At 42.3% G+C, this 25464-nt stretch overlaps 1 protein-coding gene across 1 annotated transcript in view; it reads right to left on the bottom strand.

The window, feature by feature from the left end:
• dgkb (diacylglycerol kinase beta) overlaps positions 1–25464 on the bottom strand; it is a 568450-nt gene that overhangs the window by 287524 nt on the left and 255462 nt on the right. Inside the window, exons 16-17 of the mRNA XM_033045582.1 lie at positions 22465–22554; positions 14131–14291 (exon numbers count right to left, since the gene is read on the bottom strand). Coding sequence (XP_032901473.1) covers positions 14131–14291; positions 22465–22554 — 251 coding nt within the window. The remainder of the gene's footprint in view (positions 1–14130; positions 14292–22464; positions 22555–25464) is intronic.

Below are 25464 nucleotides of genomic sequence, written 5' to 3'. Positions count from 1 at the left end.
ATGCTGGCCATTGAAGTAACCTTCGGAAATTAATTGTTAAGCAGTAACAAAGGTATATATTTTGTCAGATCTATGATGATGCGATGACCATCATCTTTTTTGTTTTTGATAAATATATTGGACACGAATTCTAATGGTTCATGTTGAGTTTTCTCAATTACACCTTTTATGTGAAGCCGCTTCAGTTCAGCTTGCGCTTTTGATTTTACTTTATCAGAAGGCACGAACATTCAGTTCAGTATATGTTGAACTGGAGGGCTGTACTTGTGTATAAACTCTATTGTATATCCCTGGATACTGCTTAAGATGTAAGTATCGGTTGTTATCATGCTCCATGCATTCAGAAAAGAGTGTAATCTCCACCCAATCTCCGTGCCCACTGTATATTGTAGGGAACCAGACCCACCTACCTCCATAGTTACCAGTGGCAGGTTTACTTTTTGTAGGTTCTTCGCTGCTGTTGTAGCGCTGGGGTCTGGATTTTTGGTTTGGTTGGCGTTGGAGGTCCCCGCATCTTCCAAGAAGGCCGGTCTGGGCCATGGCCTAAAAAGACTCATGTTTTGGGTACCGGTCCTTCGAGCTTTCACCAGTTCTGCTGGTGGGTGCGTGGGGGTGCTGTCGTTGGCCATAGTGTGTTCCAGTAGGTTATCTTGTTCCTGCACCCCCTGCACACTTGTAGTTTCTTCTGCGGACCCCTCTTCAAGGTCAGCCCAGAACTGACCCGCAGTGCTCCCCTCTGATGAGGTAGAAGCACTGTGCAGCCCTTCAAGAGGTACTGCTGTGGGTTTATCATAGGGCCCACAGTGACCCGACTCCATCTCCCGGAGTCTGTCACGTTGGAGCAAAGCTCCATACACCGCTTATTCTGGCTCCTGCGCTCTTGGGCGCTGGCCGCCCGCGGTTGTTCAAAGTCGGACTCCTCTGAGTCCACGACCTTGTTTGTTTTTTGTGTCTAGCCTTTCCGCCCGGCCGCGTGAATCTGGCCGGTGCGGAGGCGACATCGGGCACAGCTGATCCCACTACGGGTGATCCAAGTGCCGCTGGCTGCTGCTGGCTGCCCGCTGCTCCACGGTCCTCCTTCTCCAGCTTTGTCCTTCCGTGGAGTGCATATGGCCGGTGTGGAGGACATCTGGCACAGCTGATCCCATCTAGCCCACCAGCTTTGTCGCAGCCCGTTGGTTTCTGCACCTGCAATCAGCATGGTAAATACAAAAAAGACCGCAGCTCTTACCTGCAGGTCCAGGTTAAAATTGTTGCTACGGGTGAACGTCGTTCCACCCCGTCTGCTGCCGTTATTGACTTGTCAAAAGTCAACGGCCCCATTTGAATAGTCTCCCGCCTGGCCGTGGTGTTCTGGCCGGCGCGGGACCAAAAGTCGGCACAGCTTCCCATTACGGGAGATTAACGTGCCTTTGGCTGCTGCTGCCGGCTGCCTGCGACTCCGCGGTCTTCCCCAGCCAGCTTCACTAGCAGCACTTGTGGACACTCCTTTGTCCAGCTTCCCCATCTGTAAAGACCCGGCACAGGGAAACATTAGTTTTGCTCCCTCTCCCGCCCGGTCCGGTGCGGGAGTGAGTCGTGAGCGAAAGTCGGGCACAGCTGTTCCCATTACGGGAGATTAACGTGCCTTTTGTTGCTGCTGCCGGCTGCCCGCGACTCCGCGGTCCTCCCCAGCCAGCTTCACTAGCAGCATTTGTGGACACCACTTTGTCGAGCTTCCCCTCCTGTGAAAAAACCCAGCGCGGGGAAACATTAGTTTTTTGCTTCCCTCTCCCGCCCGGCCGGGCCCGGTGCGGGAGCGAGTCGGGAGCGAAAGTCGGGCACAGCTGTTCCCATTACGGGAGATTAGCGTGCCTTTGGCTGCTGCTGCCGGTTGCCCGCGACTCCGCGGTCCTCTCCCGCCAGCTTTCCCGCAGCCTTCATGGATTCGGTCCATGTTTCCACCTAAAAGGTGAGTGGAAGGAACGCAGAGTCTTCTTACCTGCTGTTCCAGACTTTCAAATTCTGGAACGTAGAGTCTCCTTACCTGCTGTTCCTGGTTTTCAAATGTTGCCGCTAGGGGAACGTCGTTCCCCCTGCTGTGACTTGTTGCAATGCGTGTAGCGATATGACACGCATGCGTCCTGGCGGGGTTCTTCACGTAGTCACTCACGTGACTCCGAAGTAAAATTGCTGTTAAACTTTGCAACCACATTTCAATACCAAAAGACAGACTCAGTCCTGCAACCTACACAAACTCTGCAGTTGCTATTTGTCTCTAATCAGAGGTGTAGATGACAGTAAAGAGCAACACATTGATTACTTAATCCTGCTCGCATTCTTTTTGTGGATTTTAGCTCCGCTTTCAATACCATCGTTCCTGTAAAGTTGATACACACTTTACAGGAACTGGGGGTCAACTCATCTCTATGTAAATGGATCTATAGCTTTCTATGTGACAGAAAACAGGTGGTAAAAATTGGTAACCATGTCTCACTGGCTAGGTTCCTGAACATCGGCGCCCCCCAGGGTTGTGTTTTATCACCTCTTCTGTACTCTGTATACACACATTTTTGCTGTTCACACTCTGACTCTGTCTTGTTATTTAAGTTTGCAGATGACACATCTGTGGCAGGTCTTATTACCAATAACATCGAAACTGTTTACCGTAGTGAAGTAGAGGAGCTAGTAAGGTGGTGTGAGAACAACAACCTCATACTTAACATCTCAAAAACTAAGGAGCTGGTTGTTGATTTCAGAAAGAACACCACCCCCCTCCTCCCTCTCTTCATCAATGGAGAGGTGGTTGAGAGGGTCACCTCCTTTAAGTTCCTCGGGACCACCATACATCAATCCCTATCATGGGAGCTCAACACCAGTCTCATAATCAGTAAGTGCCACCAGCGACTCTACTTCCTGCGGCAGCTCAAAAAATTCAGGGTCAGTCGACCAGCCATGACCCACTTCTAAAGGTCTACCATAGAAAGCATACTCACATTCTCCATGCTTGTCTGGTATGGTCACACAACCTCGCAGGATAAGATTCGGCTGGAGAGAATAGTGCGCCGAGCTTCTAAGATCATCGGTTGCAGCAGACTTCCCTCAGTGACATCACTTTACTCAACAAGACTCACCAGAAAGGCCAAAAAAATCATAGCAGACCACTTTCACCCGGCACATTACCTCTTTAATATCCTCCCATCAGGAAGGAGATATAGAAGCATTAAAAGTAAAACATCTCGCTTCAGAGACAGCACCTACCTCCAAGCCATCAGATATTTGAATTTGCACTAATCAATCTGCACTTTCTTTTGCACTTGCACTTACGCTTAACATGACGCTGCTGGGTCCTGTCCTTCCTGTATATATTGTCCTTCGTACGGTATTGTCTGTATTATTTATTGTGGTGTATGTGGTGGTTGTATTGTACTGTATTGTATCTGTCTGAGAGTGAACCAAGACACATTCCTATCAACTTGTTGACATGGCAATAAACTTCTTGAATCTTGAATCTTGCTGGGTAGGTCTTCAATTCAACCTCAAAGCCCCTCCTCATCAGAATGGTAGTCATGGCAATTATAGATTATCAGAGTGAATGTACTTCATCCCAAAATAAGTAGATTTAAAATATGGTAATGTGCCGTTTTCCTTATCCTAAGACTTTAATAAACTAATAAAATGCTAGCATTAGCAACAGAATAAAGTTAGATAAGGCAATGATTGCAAATCACTTATTTAATCAGACCCCACTTTGAAAGTCATTGAACTTTGATGGAATAATGTATTGCCAACTCCACTTTGAAATCAGTCTGTGCATAAAGATCTCCCAGCAGCCCTGAAGCCTTTACCCAATTTTAGTGTCCCAACCTTTCCAATCTGGCCATAATTACCATTCCTTCCTTTTTATCATATATGATAACCCATCATTTATGATAATCAAATAGTCCAATAATCTGCTAACCAGATATATATAAGTGTGTCCATTACATTTCCCATCTATCAGCAACACAAGATGATGATGTTTCTTCCCAGAATCTTATCAAGCTTCCCGAGTTTTTGTGGGCGTAACTTCACAATTTCTGTCTGATGAGTCTTCACCTCCCGAGTTTTCGTGGGCACGAATTCCCTCCATCTGTGTTGTTGCCCATTATTTCATCCATTTCCATAGTTGAACCTATAACCTATAATTCCTGAAAAAGTTACCATCATGCACCCATGCTTCCCCATACATTCACTATAATTCTGCCATCTTGTTCCATTTCAATAATCAATTATATTCTACTCTATCATTGTCCTATTCCAATTCTATTCCCTTACTCTTTACTATCCTAGGATCAAATCACTAATCAACACTCTCCATATTCACACAATGTTATAATATGTATATCTGATTATGGGTTTTCATACAAATTTCAGCTGGGTTCAGTCCAGATTTCCCTACAGGCATGACTAATTTAAAGCAAACCATGAAAAATGTTCCAATTCAACCAAATTCAGTCTCAGCCTTCAATTTAATATTTTAAATTTCAGTGTCCATCTCATCCTTCTCATTCCACAGCATTGTGGCCGATATCACAATCCCATTCCAATTCCTGTGGAATTCCCAGCTGTTCAAATTTAAACAATCAATTTCCATACGTTGCCAATTCTATAATAGAATAATAGAAGCCGCTTTACCATCAAGGGTTAAACAATTTAGATCCATCGGTTATATATGCATCAGCTCCGCTATTCCAACACCCATTCAAGTTTCTCTCTCTAATTCGCTAGGTCTCTCCTCCAGTACTTTTTCCTTACTATGAATGTCTCCTTACTATGTTGTTCTTTACCATGTTGGCTCTTTACTATGTTGACTCTTTACTAGGTTGCTCCGTTCTCAGTCTAGGAGTTCTCGCTTATACATTCTTAACTACTGAATAATTTCTAGTCCGGTCTCTTAAAGGGAAGTTCTGCTGCTCACAGTTCCTCTTTTGACCATTTCCAATTCCAACTCCAATTCTAATTTTAATTCCAATTTTACTTCCAATTTTATTCCAACTCTCATATTCCCTGAATAATTTCCATGCTACCAGATGTTCCCAAGTTCCAACCTTCCTGATGTTCTCTGAATAATCCTTCCCATCTTTGGCTGCCTGTCTGGGGATGAGATAATAACAATATCAATTAATAAACAAACTCCAAATATTCCTAAGCCATATTCCATAAGTCTGTTCCAAATCTCAAAAATTAAAGTCCCTCCAATTCACCATACAATTTCGAAACCAAATCCAAAATCCGAATCCAAATTTCATAAATTTATTTCTAATTATCATAATTTAGATGCAAATTAGGTATTTTACCCAAAACCATAGAGGAATGTTTTTTATTCGAATCCAGTCCTTTTTAAAGAGGAGTAGTTGTTATAGGTTGTTGGTGTTGTTTCTTTAGGGAAGACTAGACAGTGTCCTTCCTTCCTTTTCTTTCTTCAAAAGCTAGATGATGTTAAAGTTAGGCACTAGGGTAGGGTTTCTACTGCTTCTTTTCTGGTGTCAGTTTCAAGGGAGTAGGGATACTGAGGAGCTCTGTCTCTGTGTGTTGGCCTTCCCAAATTAGTCTTAAAGGGGCAGGACAGTATTATTTCCTCCTGCTAGTTGATTCCTGTTTCTGGGGAGCAACATTACCTTTGCTGTCTTCTGCCTGTTCTCAAGGGGTCTGTGTATTCTTTACCTCACTCCCCAGATAGTCCATTGTACTGTCCTGCAGGCACAAACTCAGTAACACGTTAGCATAATATCTTCTTTCCCCACTCCCATACCTCCTGCACAATAAGTTGGTTTCTTTACTCCCAAATGCCATTTCCATTCCTTAGTTACCATTCCTTCTCACGCCAGCTACTATGTTTCTTACTTCTTCCTTTCAGTGAGAGTTTCTCGAGAATTAGATTCTTTGTGTCTCCTCCTAGAACTTGGAAGAGGTGATGTTTTTCTGGTTTGTACCGCTGTTTCTCAGGCCATGTGAGGACGCATTCAAATTTAATAGGTGGTATTAACTGACTGGCAGGTTAGGGCTAACGAAATGGGTTCAATTGCCAAAATGTCCCTCCCCCTGATCTCCTTGCCAGTGGCCTCGTCCTCTACCCTCGGGATCCCAAGAGTCCCGGTAACCTCTCAGAATCCACGGGTTTCTGAATCCCCGTGGCCATCTTCTTTGCCCCCTTCCTTCTCGATAGTACTCTCTCACAGGACGCGACCGACTCCGACTCACAGAGAGTTGTGAGTCTGTAGGATTCTCTGCCTCAGAGGGCGGTGGAGGCAGGTTCTCTGGATGCTTTCAAGAGAGAGCTAGATAGGGCTCTTAAAAACAGCGGAGTCAGGGGATATGGGGAGAAGCAGGAACGGGGTACTGATTGGGAATGATCAGCCATGATCACATTGAATGGCGGTGCTGGCTCGAAGGACCGAATGACCTACTCCTGCACCTATTGTCTATTCTCTATTGTCAATGTCCCAATCCTTCACAGTTGTAGCATTGATCGGGCCAGACCGCTCTATAACTTCTCCAGCAAAACTGAGGAAACATCCGTTCTCGGAACAGGAGATCTATCCAAGCTTTGAGGTCTTCCTCCTCCTTGTCTTCTTCCATCCTTATTTCCCTTTTTAGAACTTTTAATATAGGTCTCGGAGCTGCCGTTGAATCAGGCTGCATCAAAGTCTGAAAGACGTCTGTGGTCAGGGGGACATTTACACCTAATGCGGATTTAATACCAAAGGTGGAGTAGGCATTTCCCTACAAACAAACTACGGAGAATCCGTTCTAAACCCCCTTGGTCAGGGAATTGCTCCGACATAACAATATTATCAATGTCCGGATCAATCCCTCCATATCCTCCTTCTATCTCACCCTCAGAAAAGCTATTTGTTCTATCTCTGTACTTCAGGAAGGATTCCTTCATTTTCCCACTGCTAGATTTAGTAATCAATTTTGGAACCCATGTCGATAGAATCTCCCTTCCAGCTCCTTGATCTCCCCTACTGTCCTTCACTGATGGAGCAATCATAGGAGCTAGAAGATCCTTCCCCGATTTCTCCACTTCAGGTTTGAATTTAGTGGGAGGAACCGAAGATAATGCTGACTCCTCCCATGTGTCCTGCTCGCAAGCTGCACATGGTGTCTCCGAACTGGGAACATGAGGGTGTTGTGAGGAATGCTGTGGCTCTACTCTGCTGCCCATCCTGGCATTTAGTGAGCCTCTCTCCCTTCGAGGTCTACAGATACTGCTGCACTCTTGCCAAATTTATTAGTTTAATTTTTGTCGACACCTCTCCTTTAAGAGCCGTCTCAGTATTTTCCCTTTTAGAAGATGGTATTCTCTCCTGCTCTTGCTCCTGCTGTCGGCTTACTAGTTCTTCCTGTTCCTGTTCTGGAATGTCCAGAGAAGGACCTGTTATCTCGTGTTCTCCTCTAATCCCCAATTTATATGCTGCCATTTTTAGGGTGGACAGCAAAACAATCTCTTTATTTATTTTCCTTCTAGTGAAGAACATTCTCCATATTCCAATAAACTCATTTCCTTCTTCACTATTTCCATATTTTTTGACAATCATTTCTATGTAGTTTATCCTTATTACAGATTTTAGTCCACCCAGTGGCCAAAGTTCGTTTCTCAAAACTGCACTTAATTCCCCAGATAATCCTCTTAATCTGTCCGCTTCATGTGGAAGCTTCTCGCAAATTATCCTTATCGGGCTCCCTGATCTATTTGATCGGTCCTTCTCTGAGACATTTCCCATTCTCTGAACAATCGTCACAATACAAAATAAAAATTCCAGACACTAGCACCTATTCAAAATCATTCCTACCTCTCAGACTCCAAGGTCAATGGAGTCTCTCCCACACAATGGATAATTGTCTCTCCGATTCACACTTACTCGCACAATCGCTCACTTTCAAGCACTCCCTCAATCGCTCCTATTCAATTATTCAAACGAGTCACTCGTATTCAATCTCTCTCCCAACTCTCTTATCAGTTAGATCGTAATCACTTCATTAAACTCTAAACTTTCAAACAAAGGATCTCCGGTATCTCAATCCAAGTCTGACTCTCAATCACAGACTTTTCCATGCAGCAATCTCTCTCTCACTCAATCCACGTTAAGTTCACACAGACAGACAAATCCGAACCACGCTAATAAAACTATGATCAAAAATGAAAATATTCCTCCGATTACAAATAACCCAAGACACACCCCAATATAAACTGCAAGCATCCAATAGGTCACACCCTAATAAATCTTCCTTGTGGCGCAATCGGTCAATGGAATGACTCCTCCCCGACACAGTGATCGAAAGAGTACAATCCCTGATCGAACCATGACTCAGATTCTCACAATACTACGATCTAAACAATTACAAATAAATAACTCAAACACACTTTTACTTCAAGTATCTAAATCCGCAAACACTCACACAAGCAGCAATACAAACAGCGGTCCGCTAACTTAACATACTCTAAATCTTAAACTTTTAAAATCTTAACTACAACATTTTTTACACACACGGAATATTTACACAATTCTGATCCGATAACACAAAAAGCAAGATTCTTCAATTTACAAGAAATGATTTAAAGCACTAGTGCACAGTTTACAAACACTCAATCTCAACGCAGCATCACGCTGTTATCATTCAGTGAACCTCTCCGTCTGATACCGAAAATGTTCCCCTTCCTATGTTACTCTTTGCTGAGGGGTACTACTCCTTAAATGACTACTTTTCCTCCTGAATGTTACTATCCTACCAAGACTGGACTTCTATAGGGGGACCTCTATCCCTCCTCTCTAAGTTCTACAGAATTGGGGGTGCCCTCTGCATTTGGGTTACTTTTCACCAAGTAAACCAGGTTCCCGTCTCTCAGGTACTCTTCACTATCAGGTACTAGTCAACAATCAATCAAAGGGTTACTATTCATTGTTGATCAGCCACAATTCGGAATCGATCACGGACATGCACCAACTCCGAAGTTCTATCTACAAGAATTTGAATTCTACCTTACGGGCAGAACGTCAATGTGAAATTCTGTATTTGGAAATTTGACTCTGCAAATATAGACCCGTTCTCGAACACCTAGTTTAAGTGCGTATCCCTCCTCATACGCGGGCACTCGAATCAACTAAAATTCCCCAATTAAATTCTCGAATGGACTAGATCATTCTCAGTCAATATATACTCTGTCCACTGAGCCCAGTACCTTTACGACATTCCTCGTCCATCACTCCACGGAGGGACTCAGACACCTTCACGCAGACACTCCTCTCTGCTGGGCACTGGGGGTTCAGCGTCTAGCCGCTTCGCTTTGGCAGTCGTCGATGTCGATTTTCAGAGCGCACATTTCTAATCCGCTCTCCCGGCAAAGATTTGATCGATACGTAGGTCAGACCTGTATTTCAATACCCCATCAACTGGATACCAAATCTAACCTTGGGCCACTCCTCACCCAAGGAAGTGCGTCAGGCTCTCGTTAAAGCAGCTGCAGTCTGCCAACTACGACCACGTTTTGGGCCACTCCATGCACGGTTTTATGGACCACCAACCCAAAGGAGTGCTAACCCCCCACCCTGTGCTTGCGAGAGTCTTTCTAATGATCTTGATTAGACCCTTTCCTAAGCCGGTGAATTATCGATCCACTCTGACTAACAAAGTGCCGAAAACCAATGCGAAAAACGCACAGTGGGCCCGATTTCTGCACTCGCAATCGAAACAGAACCTGCAGATCCTGGTTTACCCAAAAGGGCACAAAGTGCTGGAGTCACTCAGCGGGGCAGGCAGTATCTCTGGAGAACATGGAGAGGTGATGTTTCTGATCGGGATCTTTCTTCAGTTGAGTTTATTGTCATATGCATAAGTACGGAGAGGTACAGGTACAATGAAAACCTTGCTTGGAGCAGCATCATAGGTGCCTATGCTCTGACAATGTACAAAAACAAAATTGTACATATATTGCACACCCTAAGCGAGATCTTATTGTGATGCACTTTCCATTGCTTCTCCGAAAAGACCTCTTCAAAACATTTTGACTTTGTCAAGACTTGTTTTTCCATTGATGCTGCAAAGTCAAGCACATACTGTTCACTGACTATTGCAACTGAGGCTGCAATCCAGCAGCCTGTGATTATAGCAACAATACAAGGATAACATTGTACACCTGGAGTAGTGCCACGTGCATCTTACAATTAATATTCACATACAAATCAATTGCTTAACACACAACTCCAGATCTCGTGACAGAAATATTGGGGCATAAACATTAGCACGCATTTTCAACATGCGATCAATCTATGCAAAACAATCTTCATCTTCAATTAAGATGTAGAAATTTGGTTTCTGTTCCAGGTCATTGGACTGCAATCAGAAACCTCGACTGATCTTTCTTCTGTGGGCCAGGATATTAAACCTGGACCTTGGGCCTCCCTCTGATTTCAGCTAACTCAGCACAAGATCAGATTGCCAAGCAGATGGTTGCATTATGGCCAAACCTAGTTTCACAGCATGTGCAATGGCCATTGGCTAAAGGACACCACTACATCTCCTGTTCTTCAATAAGGTGAAAGTCAAATGAATTCCAAACACAGACATATTTCAAACAGAAACAATTCTGTATGAATTGTACATCCTCTCTCTCTTGAACTTTAATCAACATTAATCAATACTGGAAATATTATAAATGGCAAACTGCTTCATGAAAATAGAGTACCTTTCTGCATTTTATAAAAATTAAAACCTTAATTGGAATTAGGGAATTAAAACTCAGTCTTCAATCTTCTGCATTAAAACATTCAAGGTTGAAATGTATCCTCAATTACTGGAGGTTAATGGGCCAATGGTAAGCCCACTGTTCAGAGTTGTTGGCCATCGTCCCAGTACTAACCTGGGCTAGATATGGAGGGTCGAAGATAAATACAAAATGCTGTAGTCACTCAGCAGTCAGCAGTTTCTCTGGATAAAAGGAATTTAGGATGTTTCTGATCTTAGTGCCCCTCACTCTGTAGAGAGCTTTGAATATGTGTTCATTAATGTGAATGCTTTTAACTTTTTAGAATCTGGTACAGTTTCAGTTCAGGTCCCAATAATAATAAAGCCATGAAGGAGAGTAGCTGTGTGTGGGGTATTAATGTTCAGTTTAGTGTACAGTAATGCATAGAAGCAGGCCCTTCAGCCAATTAAGTCAATGCTGACCATCGATCACCCGTTCACACTAGTTCGATGTAGTCCCACTTTCGCATCCACTCCCTGCTGATTTGGGACAATTTTACTGAGGTTTCATTAACACAAACCTGCACGCATTTGAGATGTGGGAGTAAATGGAGCACCTGAAAGAACATTCAAACTCCACACAGACAGCACCAACGTCAGGATCTATGCAAAGTCTCTGGTGCTGTGAGGCAGCATCCTACCAGCTGCACCCCAGTGCTGCAGAGGCTCTGTCAATGGGAAACTCACAGCAGGTTTTCACATGTGGCAAAACCGCGATGGAATGTTTCCTTCTGTCAAAGATGCCTGGGACTTTCAAAGATATTTGAAAATGTTAACATCAAAGAAAATTATTAAAAAATAATTAAAAACTCAAGTAAATTAAAAAAATCTTTAACTGAAATTGACAAAAATGCCTGTATTTTGTATTCTAATCTATCCATACAGATTTAAATCAATAAAATCTTTAATCCTAGATGAGATTGGAAAATCATAAAGTCCCTGCAGATGCTAGAAACTTGAGATAAAAACAGAAAATGGTTGGAACACACAGCATCCGTGGAAAGAGAAACAGTAGAACTGACACAGGATCTGAAACGTTAACCTTGATTCTCTTTTCACACACATTGTCTGACCTACCAAGTTACCAGCATTGTCTATGTTTACTGCAGATGATCTGATGTGTTTAGTTTAGTTTAGTTTAGAGATACAGCACTGAAACAGGCCTGTCGGCCCACCGAGTCCACGCCGACCAGCGATCCCCGCACTATCACCGCATATTAACACTGTCCGACACACACCGGGGACAGTTTACACTTATACCAAGCCAATTAACCTAAAACCTGTACGTTTTTGGAATGTGGGAGGAAACCCGAAGATCTCGGAGAAAACACATGCGGTCACGGGAAGAACGTCCAAGCTCTGTGCAGACAGCACCCGTAGTCAGGATCGAACCCAGGTCTACTGGCGCTGTAAGGGAGCAACTCTACCGCTGCGCCACCATGCCGCCCTCAGTGGAATAGGATGAAAGAGGTAAATCCTCAGTGTGACGCTAGTAAGTGCTAGCAAGGCTTCGCCACATTGCTGAGTACACACAGAGTCCAGCAGCACAGTGTTCTGCCACGTGCAGCAACTGTTCAGAAACCCGTGCATGGAAGTTGAAGGCTGGAAGTTCCCACCCCAGCAGCAAGTTTGGCATGGTGTGGGAAAACAGAGCAAACATCACTCTAGCAGTTCATCTCCACTGAAGAAACTGAACTTCAGTTGTGATATGCACCATATATACACTACTATACATTAGTGTTCTTGTAACCTATGCAGGGCGGATTCCAACCCTTTTTTAAATATATAGATTAAATGGTCTGGATAAGTTAAGCTTAAAAAAAGCTCTTAAGATAAAATTCCAGGAGTGCCGGAATTCAATTAAGATCTGGAAATCTCGCCATCCCAGATAAGATGATCGAATGGAGGACAGGCACGAGATTCAAACTTTGAAAAGTTCCTGTGGTTCCAGAGTTATCTACAATTACTGAAAGTAGCCTGAATGCAAAAATGTTTCACAGATCGGTTCATTTATGTGAATTCTTTTTACTTTCTGGAATCTGGTATAATTTCTGTGCACAGCTACATAGGTCAGCAAAACAATGTAATTATTCAAGGTGTCACTATTAAATAGTAGCAGCAATGTTGGGTGCCATGAAGAACTGCATCGCTGTGGTAATAGGAGCAGTCAAATCACTCTTTGCCAACAAAATTAAAGCAACCTGAATTATAGAGTCATAGTCATTCAGTATGGAAACAAGCCATTTGGCCCATCACATCTGCACTGACCAGTGGACAGACATGCACAATAAACCAGGGGGAAAACAGCCTACAGATGCTGTAATCTTGAGCAAAAAGCAAACTGCTGGAGGAACTCAGTGGGTCAGCCAGCACCTGTGGAGGGAAATGGGGTGACTGAAGAACGGTTCCGACACTTTGCTGTCCATTTCTCTCCACAGATGCTGCCTGACCCACATCCTCCAATTGTTTGTTTTTTTTTGCTCCATGTTCCCATCTTTCTGTAGCACATAGCCTTCTACACTGAGTCGAATTAAGTGCAGCCTAGGCATCTCATAAATTCTTTGCTTGCACCACTCTCTCCGACAGTGTCTTCTAGGTACTCACCACTTGCTGGTAAAAAAAAATCTCCCCCTCATATTCCCTCTAAATCCCTTATTCTTTATCCTAACTGAAAATAACATTATATTCTTATTTCAGAAATATTAATGGCATAACTCTTTTGGCACAAGCTCCTGATGTGCGTTAACATTGAAGGAAGTGCCAAGTTGAGGGCAGCGGATGACAAGCCATAATGAGTCTAATGCAGTCATTGAATGCTCAAAAAAAATCTAATATTTCAGTGAAATAGCTACTAACTGGCCCTTGAAACCTGTATCACCATTTAATATGATAATGGCAGATTAAAGTTGGCCTCAACTCTTCTATGCCATTTTCCATTCCTCTCTATTCCTTGATCTATCAAATAATTATGTACCGCCACTCAGCACTTCTAATGAAGCTTCCAACACCAGTTACAACAGTAAATTCAAGAGATTCATCAGCATCAGTGGGGAAAAAACCCTCAGTTTTAGATGACCAGCCCCTTAGCTTGTATTTCTGTTACCTTATTTAAGACTCGTCAATGAGCAAAAACATTTAAACTTCTAGCCCCCTTATGATCTTATGTGTTTGAATAATGTTACTCCTCATCCTTCTAGACTCCAAGATATAGAGGCACAAGGGAGTCACTGGTTATATTATTAGCTGTTTTATTGGAAGTCTGGTCAATTTCAGTGAAGCAATGTGTATTGCAGCAGCAACGTGGAAATGGAATCACCATTTAAAAAATATCCACAAGCGTAGTAATGCATCACATAGACTTACCACTCCAATAGAGAAATAGTTGTTGATAATATTGTAAGGCACCGGGTCTCCCTTTTCTTCTTTGTTGTTGGGAATCACCTCAATTTTCCACCTGTCCAGCATGACCACTGTGCAGTTCTCAATGTCTTTGATAATCTTCATCAGACTCTCACCTTCATAACCTGGTAAGATATCAAAGAAAAAATAACCTGTCATATTTGTTGAAATAAAGCACAAAGAGCTGGAATAACTCAGCGGGTCAGGCTGCACCCCTGCAGGACTTGGATAGGTGACGTTTTGGATCAGATGCCTTATTCAGACTAATTGTATTGGCGAGGAGAGAATGCTGGAAGAGAGGTGGGGCCAGGATAGAAACATAGAAAATAGGTGCAGGAGGAGGCCATTCGGCCCTTTGAGCCAGCACCACCATTCATTGTGATCATGGCTGATCGTCCCCAATCAATAACCCGTGCCTGCCTTCTCCCCATATCCCTTGATTCCACTAGCCCCTCGAGCTCTATTTAACTCTCTCTTAAATCCATCTAGTAATTTGGCCTCCACTGCACTCTGTGGCAGGGAATTCCACAAATTCACAACTCATCTCAGTCTTAAATGGCCTCCCCTTTATTCTCAGACTGTGGCCCCTGGTTCTGGACTCGCCCAACATTGGGAACATTTTTCCTGCATCTAGCTTGTCCAGTCCTTTTATAATTTTATATGTTTCTATAAGATATCCCCTCATCCTTCTAAACTCCACTGAATACAAGCCTAGTCTTTTCAATCTTTCTTCATATGACAGTCCCGCCATCCCAGGGATCAATCTCGTGAACCTACGCTGCACTGCCTCAATCACAAGGATGTCCTTCCTCAAATTAGGAGACCAAAACTGTATATAATACTCTAGATGTGGTCTTACCAGAGCCCTATACAACTTCAGAAGAACCTCTCTACTCCTATACTGAAATCCTCTTGTTATGAAGGCCAACATTCCATTAGCTTTCTTCACTGGCTGCTGTTCCTGCACGGCAACGTTCAGTGACCAGTGTACAAGGACACCCAGGTCTCGCTGTACCTCCCCCTTACCTAACCTAACCCCATTGAGATAATAATCTGCCCCCTTGTTTTTGCCACCAAAGTGGATAACCTCACATTTATCTATATTATACTGCATCTGCCATGCATCTGCCCACTCACTCACCCTGCAACCTCCTAACATCCTCTTCACAGTTCACACTGCCACCCAGCTTTGTGTCATCCACAAACTTGCTAGTGTTGCTCCTAATTCCCTCTTCCAAATCATTAATATATATGGTAAACAGTTGCGGCCCCAACACCGAGACTTGCAGCACTCCACTAGCCACTACCTGCCATTCTGAAAAGGATCCTTTCACTCCTACTCTTTGCTTCCTGTCTGCCAACCAATTTTCTATACACGTCAACATCCTACCCCCAATACCATGTACTCTAATTTTAGTCACCAGTCTCCCATGTGGGACCTCATCAAAGGCTTTCTGAAAGTCTAGATACGCTACATCCACTGGCTCCCCTTTATCCATTTTACTTGTCACATCCTCCAAAAAATTCCAGAAGATTAGTCAAGCATGATTTTCCTTTCATAAATCCATGCTGACTTGTACTAATCCTTTTACTGCTACCCAAATGCCCCATTATTACCTCTTTAATAATTGACTCCAGCATCTTTCTCACCACCGAAGCTAACTGGTCTGTAATTCCCCGGTTTCTCTCTCGCTCCTTTCTTGAAAAGTGGGATAACATTAGCTATCCTCCAATCCACAGGAACTGATCCTGACTCTATTGAACATTGGAAAATGATCACCAATGAGTCCACTATTTCTAGAGCCACCTCCCTGAGGACCCTGGGATGCAGACCATCAGGCCCAGGGGATTTATTATCCTTCAGTCCCATTAGCCTACCCAATACTATTTCTCGCCAAATGAAAATTTCTTTCAGTTCCTCTACCCCCTTAGTTCCTCAGTCCTCTAGTACTTCTGGGAGATTGTTTGTGTCTTCCTTAGTGAAGACAGATCTGAAGTACCTGTTCAACTCTTCTGCCATTTCCTTGTTCCCCATAATAATTTCACCCATGTCTGCCTTCAAGGGACCCACATTTGACTTTGCTATTCTTTTCCCCTTAACATATCGAAAGAGAAGCTTTTACTGTCCCTCTTTACATTCCTGGCAAGCTTCCCCTCGTACTTCATCTTTTCAGCCCGTATTGCCCATTTTGTTTCCTTCTGTTGTCCTATGAAAGTTTCCCAATCCTCTGGCTTCCGGCTACTCTTTGTTTTTTTATACATCTTTTCTTTTAGTTTTATTCTATCCCTAACTTCTCTTGTCAGCCACGGTTGCCCCTTACTCCCATTAGAATCTTTCTTCCTTTTTGGAATGAAATGATCCTGCGTCTTCTGGATTATGCCAAGAAATTCCTGCCATTGCTGTTCTACCATCATTCGTGCTAGGATCACTTTCCTGTCTACCTTGGCCAGCTCCTCTCTCATGCCTTCATAGTCCCCTTTGTTCAACTGCATCACTGACATTTCCGATTTAACCTTCTCCTTCTCAAATTGCAGATTAAAACTAATCATATTATGATCACTACCTCCAAGCGGTTCCTTTACCTCGAGTTCTCTTATCAAATCTGGTTCATTGGACAACACTAAATCCAGAATTGCCTTTTCTCTGGTCGGCTCCATTACAAGCTGCTCTAAGAATCTATCTCGGAGGCACTCTACAAACTCACTTCCTTGGGGACCTGAACCAACCTGATTTTCCCAGTCTACCTGCATTTGAAATCCCCCCATCACCACAGTGGCATTACCTTTGTTACATGCCACTACATAACTCCTGCTGCAACTAACACCCTATATCCCAGCTACTATTTGGGGGTCTGTAAATAACACCAATTAGTGTCTTCTTGCCTTTACAATTCCTCAACTCAATACACAGTGACTCTACCTCGTCAGTCCCTATGTCTTCCCTCGCAAGGGACTGAATTCAATCCCTCACCAGCAGAGCTACCCCCCCTCCTCTGCCCACCTGCCTGTCCTTTCTATAGGATGTATAACCCTGAATATTATTTTCCCAGGCCCGATCCTCCTGCAGCCAAGTCTCGGTAATCCCCACAATGTCATAACTACCAACCTCTAACTGAGCCTCAAGCTCATCTACTTTACTTCTTATACTTCGCGCATTCATATACAATATTTTTAATTCCTTACGCATCTCACCTTTCACATCGATCCCTATTACACTTGGCCATACTCCCCTATCCCTTTGGGAGCTTTCTTTCCCGTTAATTCTGGGGTCATTAATTATCCCTTTACTCCATTTCCTTTTAACTCCATCCTTGACTATCCCATTTGACACCCCTCCCCCCCCCTCCCCCTTATTTAGTTTAAAACCACCTGTGTAGCAGTGGCAAACCTGCCTGCCAGAATGCTGGTCCCCCACCTGTTAAGGTGCAATCCATCCCTTTTGTACAGTTCCCCCTTACTCCGAAACAGATCCCAGTGGTCTAAGAATCTAAATCCCTGCCCCCTGCACCAGTTCCTCAGCCACACATTCAGGTCCTGTATCTCCCTGTTCCTACTCTTGCCAGCACGAGGAACTAGAAGCAAACCGAAGATAACCACCCTGGAGGTCATGCTTTTCAGTACTTTTCCGAGCTCTCTAAAGTCACGCTTCAGAATATTCATAGAAACATAGAAACATAGAAAATAGGTGCAGGAGTAGGCCATTCGGCCCTTCGAGCCTGCACCGCCATTCAATATGATCATGGCTGATCATCCAACTCAGTATCCCATACCTGCCTTCTCTCCATACCCCCTGATCCCTTTAGCCACAAGGGCCACATCCAACTCCCTCTTAAATATAGCATCCCCTTCTTTCCGACATCGTTTGTGCCAACATGCACTACGACTTCCGGCTGTTCACCTTCGTCCTTGAGGATTTTCTGCACTCTGTCCGTGACATCCTGAATCCTGGCACCAGGGAGGCAGCACACCATCCTCGAATCCCGTCTGTTGCCGCAGAAACCCCTGTCCGTAGCTCTCACAATGGAGTCTCCAACTACCACGGCATTGCCTGACGTCGGCCTTTTTGGTAAAATATTACTTTTCTTCCTAATCAAGAACCTATCAATCTCCATTTTTAAAATACCGAATGACTTGACCTCTACAGTCATCTCCACAGTCTAACAGATGGGTGAACTTAAACACTTGCTAAAACTATTATTAAAAGCTTGAGTGTGACCACCCATCAGGATCAGCATATGTGGCTAAAAAGCATATAATGGTATGAAAAACAGCATACAAAGACATTCCTATTTTATTTTTAGCTTGGTTTCAAATCTGGTCCATATCTACAGAGCTGTCAACACTTCAATTAGCATAAATAATCCAAACTAGGCAGTGTGGAAATCATTCAGCCATTCCTTCACATGAACTTGGATCAGTGCTGGAATCAAATTCTGCATTTCTCTGTATCAGTGACCATACGTTTGATGTTGCAGTCATGTGTATTAAGCAAGAAGTGGATGAGAAATTTAAAATAAGATATTGTCAGCCCATGGGTGATCAACCAATACTCTGAGCAAACTGATCAATGCTAGATACACCCAATTAGTACATACTGTACTATCTCAATACGCCAAAGCTTTAAGCAGAGGTATTTATGACAATGTGACTTTAGAATGCAAAATTATCAAGCTAAGAGAATGAAAGTATGCTCAAAGATGTATAAAAATATTTCCTGGATTTTTCAGTAGTATGGTGATAGAAATACGTTAACTCTGTCTTTACTCCATCAAGTTACATTAACTTCTTCATTTATATTTATGTTAATGTGGAAATCCTAAAGTTGCTGTCAGCAAACCCACTACACAATTAGCCTGTAATCACCTGAATGGACATGAACTTATGCTGCGTGCTAGGAGATCCTCCAGCAAAATATCCTGAAAATCCCACACTTTATCCACATTCAATTATAATATTACAATTGTAATAATAGTCAACATTCCCCCAAAATTAAAAACAATCTGTTTAAGTCATAGATTAAAACAGCATGAAAACAGCCCCTTCAGCCCAACTAGCTCCTTGCTGAGCAAGATAACCTCATAAATTGGTCCCATTTGCCTGTGTTGACCCATATTCCTCTCCTTACATGAATAATCTTTCCTATCCATGTACTTGTTTAAATATTGTTTTTGCACCCGTCTCAACCATTTCCTCTGTAAGGTTGTTCCATAAACGTACCACCCTCTGTGTGAAAAAATTGACCTTCAGATACCAGTGAAATCCATCCCCTCTCACCACAACCTATGCCATCGAGTTCTTAATTCCTCCACCCTGGGAAATAATGGGTTTTGATTTTTTTTTTATTAAGAAAAGCTAAAAGAAGATATGAGGTTGCTTTGGCAAGTAAGGTGAAAGTAAATCCAAAGGGTTTCTACAGCTATATTAATAGCAAAAGGATAACGAGGGATAAAATTGGTCCATTGGAGAGACAGAGTGGACAGCTATCTGCAGAGCCAAAAGAGATGGGGGAGATATTGAACAATTTCTTTTCTTCGGTATTCACCAAGGAGAAGGATATTGAATTATGTGAGGTAAGGGAAACTAGTAGAGTAGCTATGGATACTATGAGTTTCAAAGTAAAAGAAGTACTGACACTTTTGAAAAATATAAAAGTGGATAAGTCTCCAGGTCCTGACAAGATATTCCCTAGGACATTGAGGGAAGTTAGTGTAGAAATAGCAGGGGCTATGACAGAAATATTTCAAATGTCATTAGAAACGGGAATAGTCCCCGAGGATGGGCGTACTGCGCATGTTGTTCCATTGTTTAAAAAGGGTTCTAAGAGTAAACCTAGCAATTATAGACCTGTTAGTTTGACTTCAGTGGTGGGCAAATTAATGGAAAAGATACTTAGAGATAATATATATAAGCATCTGGATAAACAGGGTCTGATTAGGAACAGCCAACATGGATTTGTGCCTGGAAGGTCATGTTTGACTAATCTTCTTGAATTTTTTGAAGAGGTTACTAGGGAAATTGACGAGGGTAAAGCAGTGGATGTTGTCTATATGGACTTTAGTAAGGCCTTTGACAAGGTTCCTCATGGAAGGTTGGTTAAGAAGGTTCAACTGTTGGGTATAAATGCAGGAGTAGCAAGATGGATTCAACAGTGGCTGAATGGGAGAAGCCAGAGGGTAATGGTGGATGGCTGTTTGTCTGGTTGGAGGCAGGTGACTAGTGGGGTGCCTCAGGGATCTTTGTTGTTTGTCATGTACATCAATGATCTGGGTGAAGGTGTGGTAAATTGGATTAGTAAGTATGCAGATAATACCAAGATAGGGGGTGTTGTGGATAATGAAGAGGATTTCCAAAGTCTACAGAGTGATTTAGGCCATTTGGAAGAATGGGCTGAAAGATGGCAGATGGAGTTTAATGCTGATAAATGTGAGGTGCTACATCTTGGCAGGACAAATCAAAATAGGACGTACATGGTAAATGGTAGGGAATTGAAGAATACAGTTGAACAAAGGGATCTGGGAATAACCGTGCATAGTTCCTTGAAGGTGGAATCTTATATAGATAGGGTGGTAAAGAAAGCTTTTGGTATGCTAGCCTTTATAAATCAGAGCATTGAGTATAGAAGCTGGGATGTAATGTTAAAATTGTACAAGGCATTGGTGAGACCAAATCTGGAGTATGGTGTACAATTTTGGTCGCCCAATTATAGGAAGGATGTCAACAAAATAGAGAGAGTACAGAGGAGATTTACTAGAATGTTGCCTGGGTTTCAACAACTAAGTTACAGAGAAAGGTTGAATAAGTTAGGTCTTTATTCTCTGGAGCGCAGACGGTTAAGGGGGAACTTGATAGAGGTCTTTAAAATGATGAGAGGGATAGACAGAGTTGATGTGGACAAGCTTTTCCCTTTGAGAATAGGGAAGATTCAAACAAGAGGACATGACTTCAGAATGAAGGGACAGAAGTTTAGGGGTAACATGAGGGGGAACTTCTTTACTCAGAGAGTGGTAGCGGTGTGGAATGAGCTTCCAGTAGAAGTGGTGGAGGCAGGTTCGTTGGTATCATTTAAAAATAAATTGGATAGGCATATGGATGAGAAGGGAATGGCAGGTTATGGTATGAGTGCAGGCAGGTGGGACTAAGGGAAAAAAGTTGTTCGGCACGGACTTGTAGGGCCGAGATGACCTGTTTCCGTGCTGTAATTGTTATATGGTTATATGGTTATATGTATGAATTCAGCTTTTGACTATTTTCTTCCTTACATTTTAATCTTTATTTAGTGCATTGCGTACCATGTAAAATGTTAATTAAAATTGCTTCTTGGTTTCCTTTTTGTTAAAGTTAACCAACTTAACATTATCCTAGCTGTTATTGATCGGCACTGCAAAGACTCAGAGACGATTCTTCCCAATAGATATGTGTGGCAAACCTTTGCAACGATAGTGGGAAGCACAATCTTTTCACCGTTGACTTCTACTTCCAGGGTATTATAACATGGTGGCTATTCTCTGCAGTTCATGAATAATTCTGCAATATCTTCTCACTTCAAGAACTGCATGGCTTTAGCATTTTGTTCCAAATACACCAGTTACTCACTCAGCAAACATTAGAAAACCTTCAGTCAAGTGTGCCCATTGCCTTTGGAAAATTCTAATTTGTGTTTGGCTTTAACTCTAGATGTAGTGCACATGACCTTGCCACTTATTTCCAAATCCCTTTCCAAATAAAAGGATACGACTTTGGATTTGGGCATAACCTAATACCCGGATGCAACATGCGCTCAGATCTGTTCTGATCTCCAAATTGATTTTAAGTCTCAAGTTTCCATTCAAACAGCATGAGTCAGTGTCTGAGAATGGAGTAATCTTTGTCTTGCATTTAAAAATATTCCTTGATACATTTAAGGGGGGGGGGTTACTTGCCACTGTTTAAATAATGCAGCTGACTATTGATTTTATCACAGAAATTAAATACTTTTGCTCTATGTAGTGATTTTAAATAACCAAAATACACTATAAATAGTAGTCAGCAATTAACACATTTAAAAGATTTATGTTGGTCTGCTTAAACCTTAATAATAGCTTCAATAACCTCAATGATCTGCAAATAATTTCAAAATTTTAACCAGCACAATACTTAACGTTACTTAATTTGTGCCAAAGCTAACAACCTTGAAATTCTGTAATCTTTTGATCTTATTTAGCAAGTGTTGGGTCAATTGTACAATCTGACACAAAGCCTTAAAACCCAAGGCTTTTAACAATTATTGGAAATGATTCAACCAGGAGCTTCCATCCTTACCTCCTCCTGATCTAAGACATCGAGCCAAGTCATTGCCAGTTCCAAGTGGAAGAACTGCCACTGGAGGGTGCTGAGGCAAATTTGCTTTATCTGAAAGTAAAAATAAACACAGGTTTGATAATATTTTTAATACAATACTGTTTTCCATGCAGTCATTTTTAATATTCTATAAAAATGAACCAAACAGAGGAAAGTAGTCCAATAATTATTTTGAGACCAATACTGATACATCAGTGTGTGTGTTATTTGCATGCACTTGTCATGCACTTGTCATGCTCGGTTTCTGGAAAATTGAACCAGATTCAAAGGGGATTGCCACTGAATGTGTAACTACATTGCACATTTGGTACATACGACAGAAAACAAGTTTCAAGATTTAACGGAAAAAATGAAATGCAGTTCTTCTGATGGAGACATCACATCATACAGTACAGAAACAAGTCATTTGACCCAACTCATCTATGCTTACCAAGGCGTCTTCCAGAGCTAGTTCCATTTGTCTTTATCGGGTCGCTATCCCTTTTAATTTTTCCTGTGCATGAACCTACCCAAATGTCTTTGAAACATTGTAATTCTACCTGTATCTGCCACTTCTTCTGGCACAAAGGGCACAATACCTGCCCCTCACATCCCCTCTAAATCTACCTTATCTTGAAACCTTCGCCCTCCAGCTTTAGACTCCCCTTCTGTGGCGGACAAAAAAAAAATGCCAATCCACTTGATCTTCATGGTTTTACAGACCTCTATATGGTCACCCCCTCAGCCTCCTGTGCTCGAGAGGAAACAGCCCCAGCTTATCTAGTCTTTTCCACAAACTCAAGACCCCGTCCCAGCAACATTCTTGTGATTTTTTAATACATTCTTGTGATTTTTTAATACATTTTTTAATTACATCCTTGATTTAGTATGACAACTAGAAATGTGCACTATGCTCCATGTTTGGTCTCACCAACATATTTTACAGCTGCAACATAATGTCCAACCTCTTGTATTAAATGTTTTGGAAGTAAACTGCAGATGCTGGTTTAAACCAAAGATAGACACAAAAAGCTGGAGTAACTCAGAGGGACAGGCAGCATCTCTGGAGAGAAGGAATGGGTGATGTTTCTCGACTCGACACGTCACCCATTCCTTCTCTCCAGAGATGCTGCCTGTCCCGCTGAGTTACTCCAGCTTGTGTCAATCTCTTGTATTCAATGCTCTATCTGATGAAGGAAAATAGGCCATACACATTCTTCCTTTCTTTAAGAACACAAGTAGAGATAATCCAGGAAGTTATAGCTAATGATAGGAAGCTATTGGAGAGGATTCTTTGGGATATGATTTACTTGCATTTGGAAGAGAATACGATAATTAGGAACAGTCAGCATGGGTTGGCCATTGCAGGACACGTCTTACTAACTCAATTAAGCTTTTTGAGGTGGTGGTGAAGGTAATTGATGAGAGTAGGGAAGTGGGTGTTGTCTACGTGGATCTTAAATTCATTTTGAAAAGTCTGTCATGGTCATCTGATACGGAAGATTAAAATGCATGGGATTCACTATGATTTGATAGCTTGGATTCGGAACTGGCTTATCCATAGAAGATAGAGTTGTAATGGAAGCATGTTATTCTGGTAGGCGATCTGTGAAAAGTGGTGCCTGCAAGAATCTGTGCTGGGATATCCATTGTTTGTGGTAGATATAAATGACTTGGACATAAATGTAGATGGGTTGGTTGAGAATTTTGCAGAGGAAACCAAAATTGGTGGACAATGAAGACAGATGTTAAAGGATTCATCAGGATATTGATCAGTTACATATATGGCTGGAGAAGTGGCAAATAGAGTTTTGTCTGATAAAGTGAGGTTGCACTTTGGGAGATTCAATGTAAGGAGAAAGTATACAGTTAAAGCCAAGACGTTTAACAGCATTGATGTACAGATGGATTGTGTGTCCATGTCCATAGCTCCCTGAAAGTGATAACACAAGCAGATAGAGTGGTAAAGAAGGCATATGGTCAGGACATTGTGTATAAGTGTCAGGAAATCATGATGCAGCTTTAAAGCACTTTGGTCAGGTTACATTTGGAGTATTGCGTGCAGTTCTGGTTGCCTTTTTATAGGAAGAATTTGGGAGGCTTTGGAGAAGGTACAGAAGCTTTAGGAGAGGGAGTATGCACATAAAATACCACAGATGTGCCCTAATAAAATAAAGGAGCTCTTTCAACCCAAAATAAATGAATTATTAAATCAAGATAAGTGACTTGATCACAACTGTGGTTTTAATAGAGAAACAAAGCAGGAGAGAATGTGGTGAGTTAGGTTTCATGATCTCAATTAACTTCTTACACAATCTAATCTTATGCAAATAACTGTTTTAGCTGTTAACTGTTTATTAGTTGCAATGCTTCAGGATCAGAGCTTTGTATTCAATGCCCAGGTCTTATAAAAGGGAAAATGTTTTGTCAAACCCTGTTATTACCAATTGTATTTTGCCCATGTTTGTGGGGATATGTGTTGTAATGGTGTAAATGGGGCTGCATTTGAACACTCCCTGTGAGGAAACATAACTGAAACAGGTTGGCACATTCTCATGTAGAAAGGAACTGCAGATGTTGCTTTATACTGAAGAAAGACACATTATTGGACTCCTTCCTCAATGTCCTGTGGCTTCAGGTTTGTACCGCCAAAACCACACAGGGGTTTGAGTATTTGGATTTTGTGACAACTCTGCATATGGGTACTTAGACCAATGAAATTGCCAATAATGTAAAAATCAAACAACTGTCATGTCAGTAGTATACCGTAGGTGTCTGGGATCAAATGAGAGCTTCAGATTTTATATTGGGATGTTCTCTATCATTGCCATTTTTCCTTTGTGTTTCAGTTAAATGTCTGATCTCCATGTGCAGGGGTGAAGGCTGGCAGGTTATTCAGTCGCTAGGAAACTGTTAAATTGTGATCAGTTATTGCCCATTGCCTGCAAGCAACCACCACTGGTTGGAATAACTGGATAGCTA

This window comes from Amblyraja radiata, chromosome 2 (genome assembly GCF_010909765.2).
Source record: "Amblyraja radiata isolate CabotCenter1 chromosome 2, sAmbRad1.1.pri, whole genome shotgun sequence".
NCBI lineage: Eukaryota > Metazoa > Chordata > Chondrichthyes > Rajiformes > Rajidae > Amblyraja > Amblyraja radiata.
Note: the sequence above shows the minus strand (reverse complement) of the source record. Positions and strands in the feature narration are given on the sequence as shown.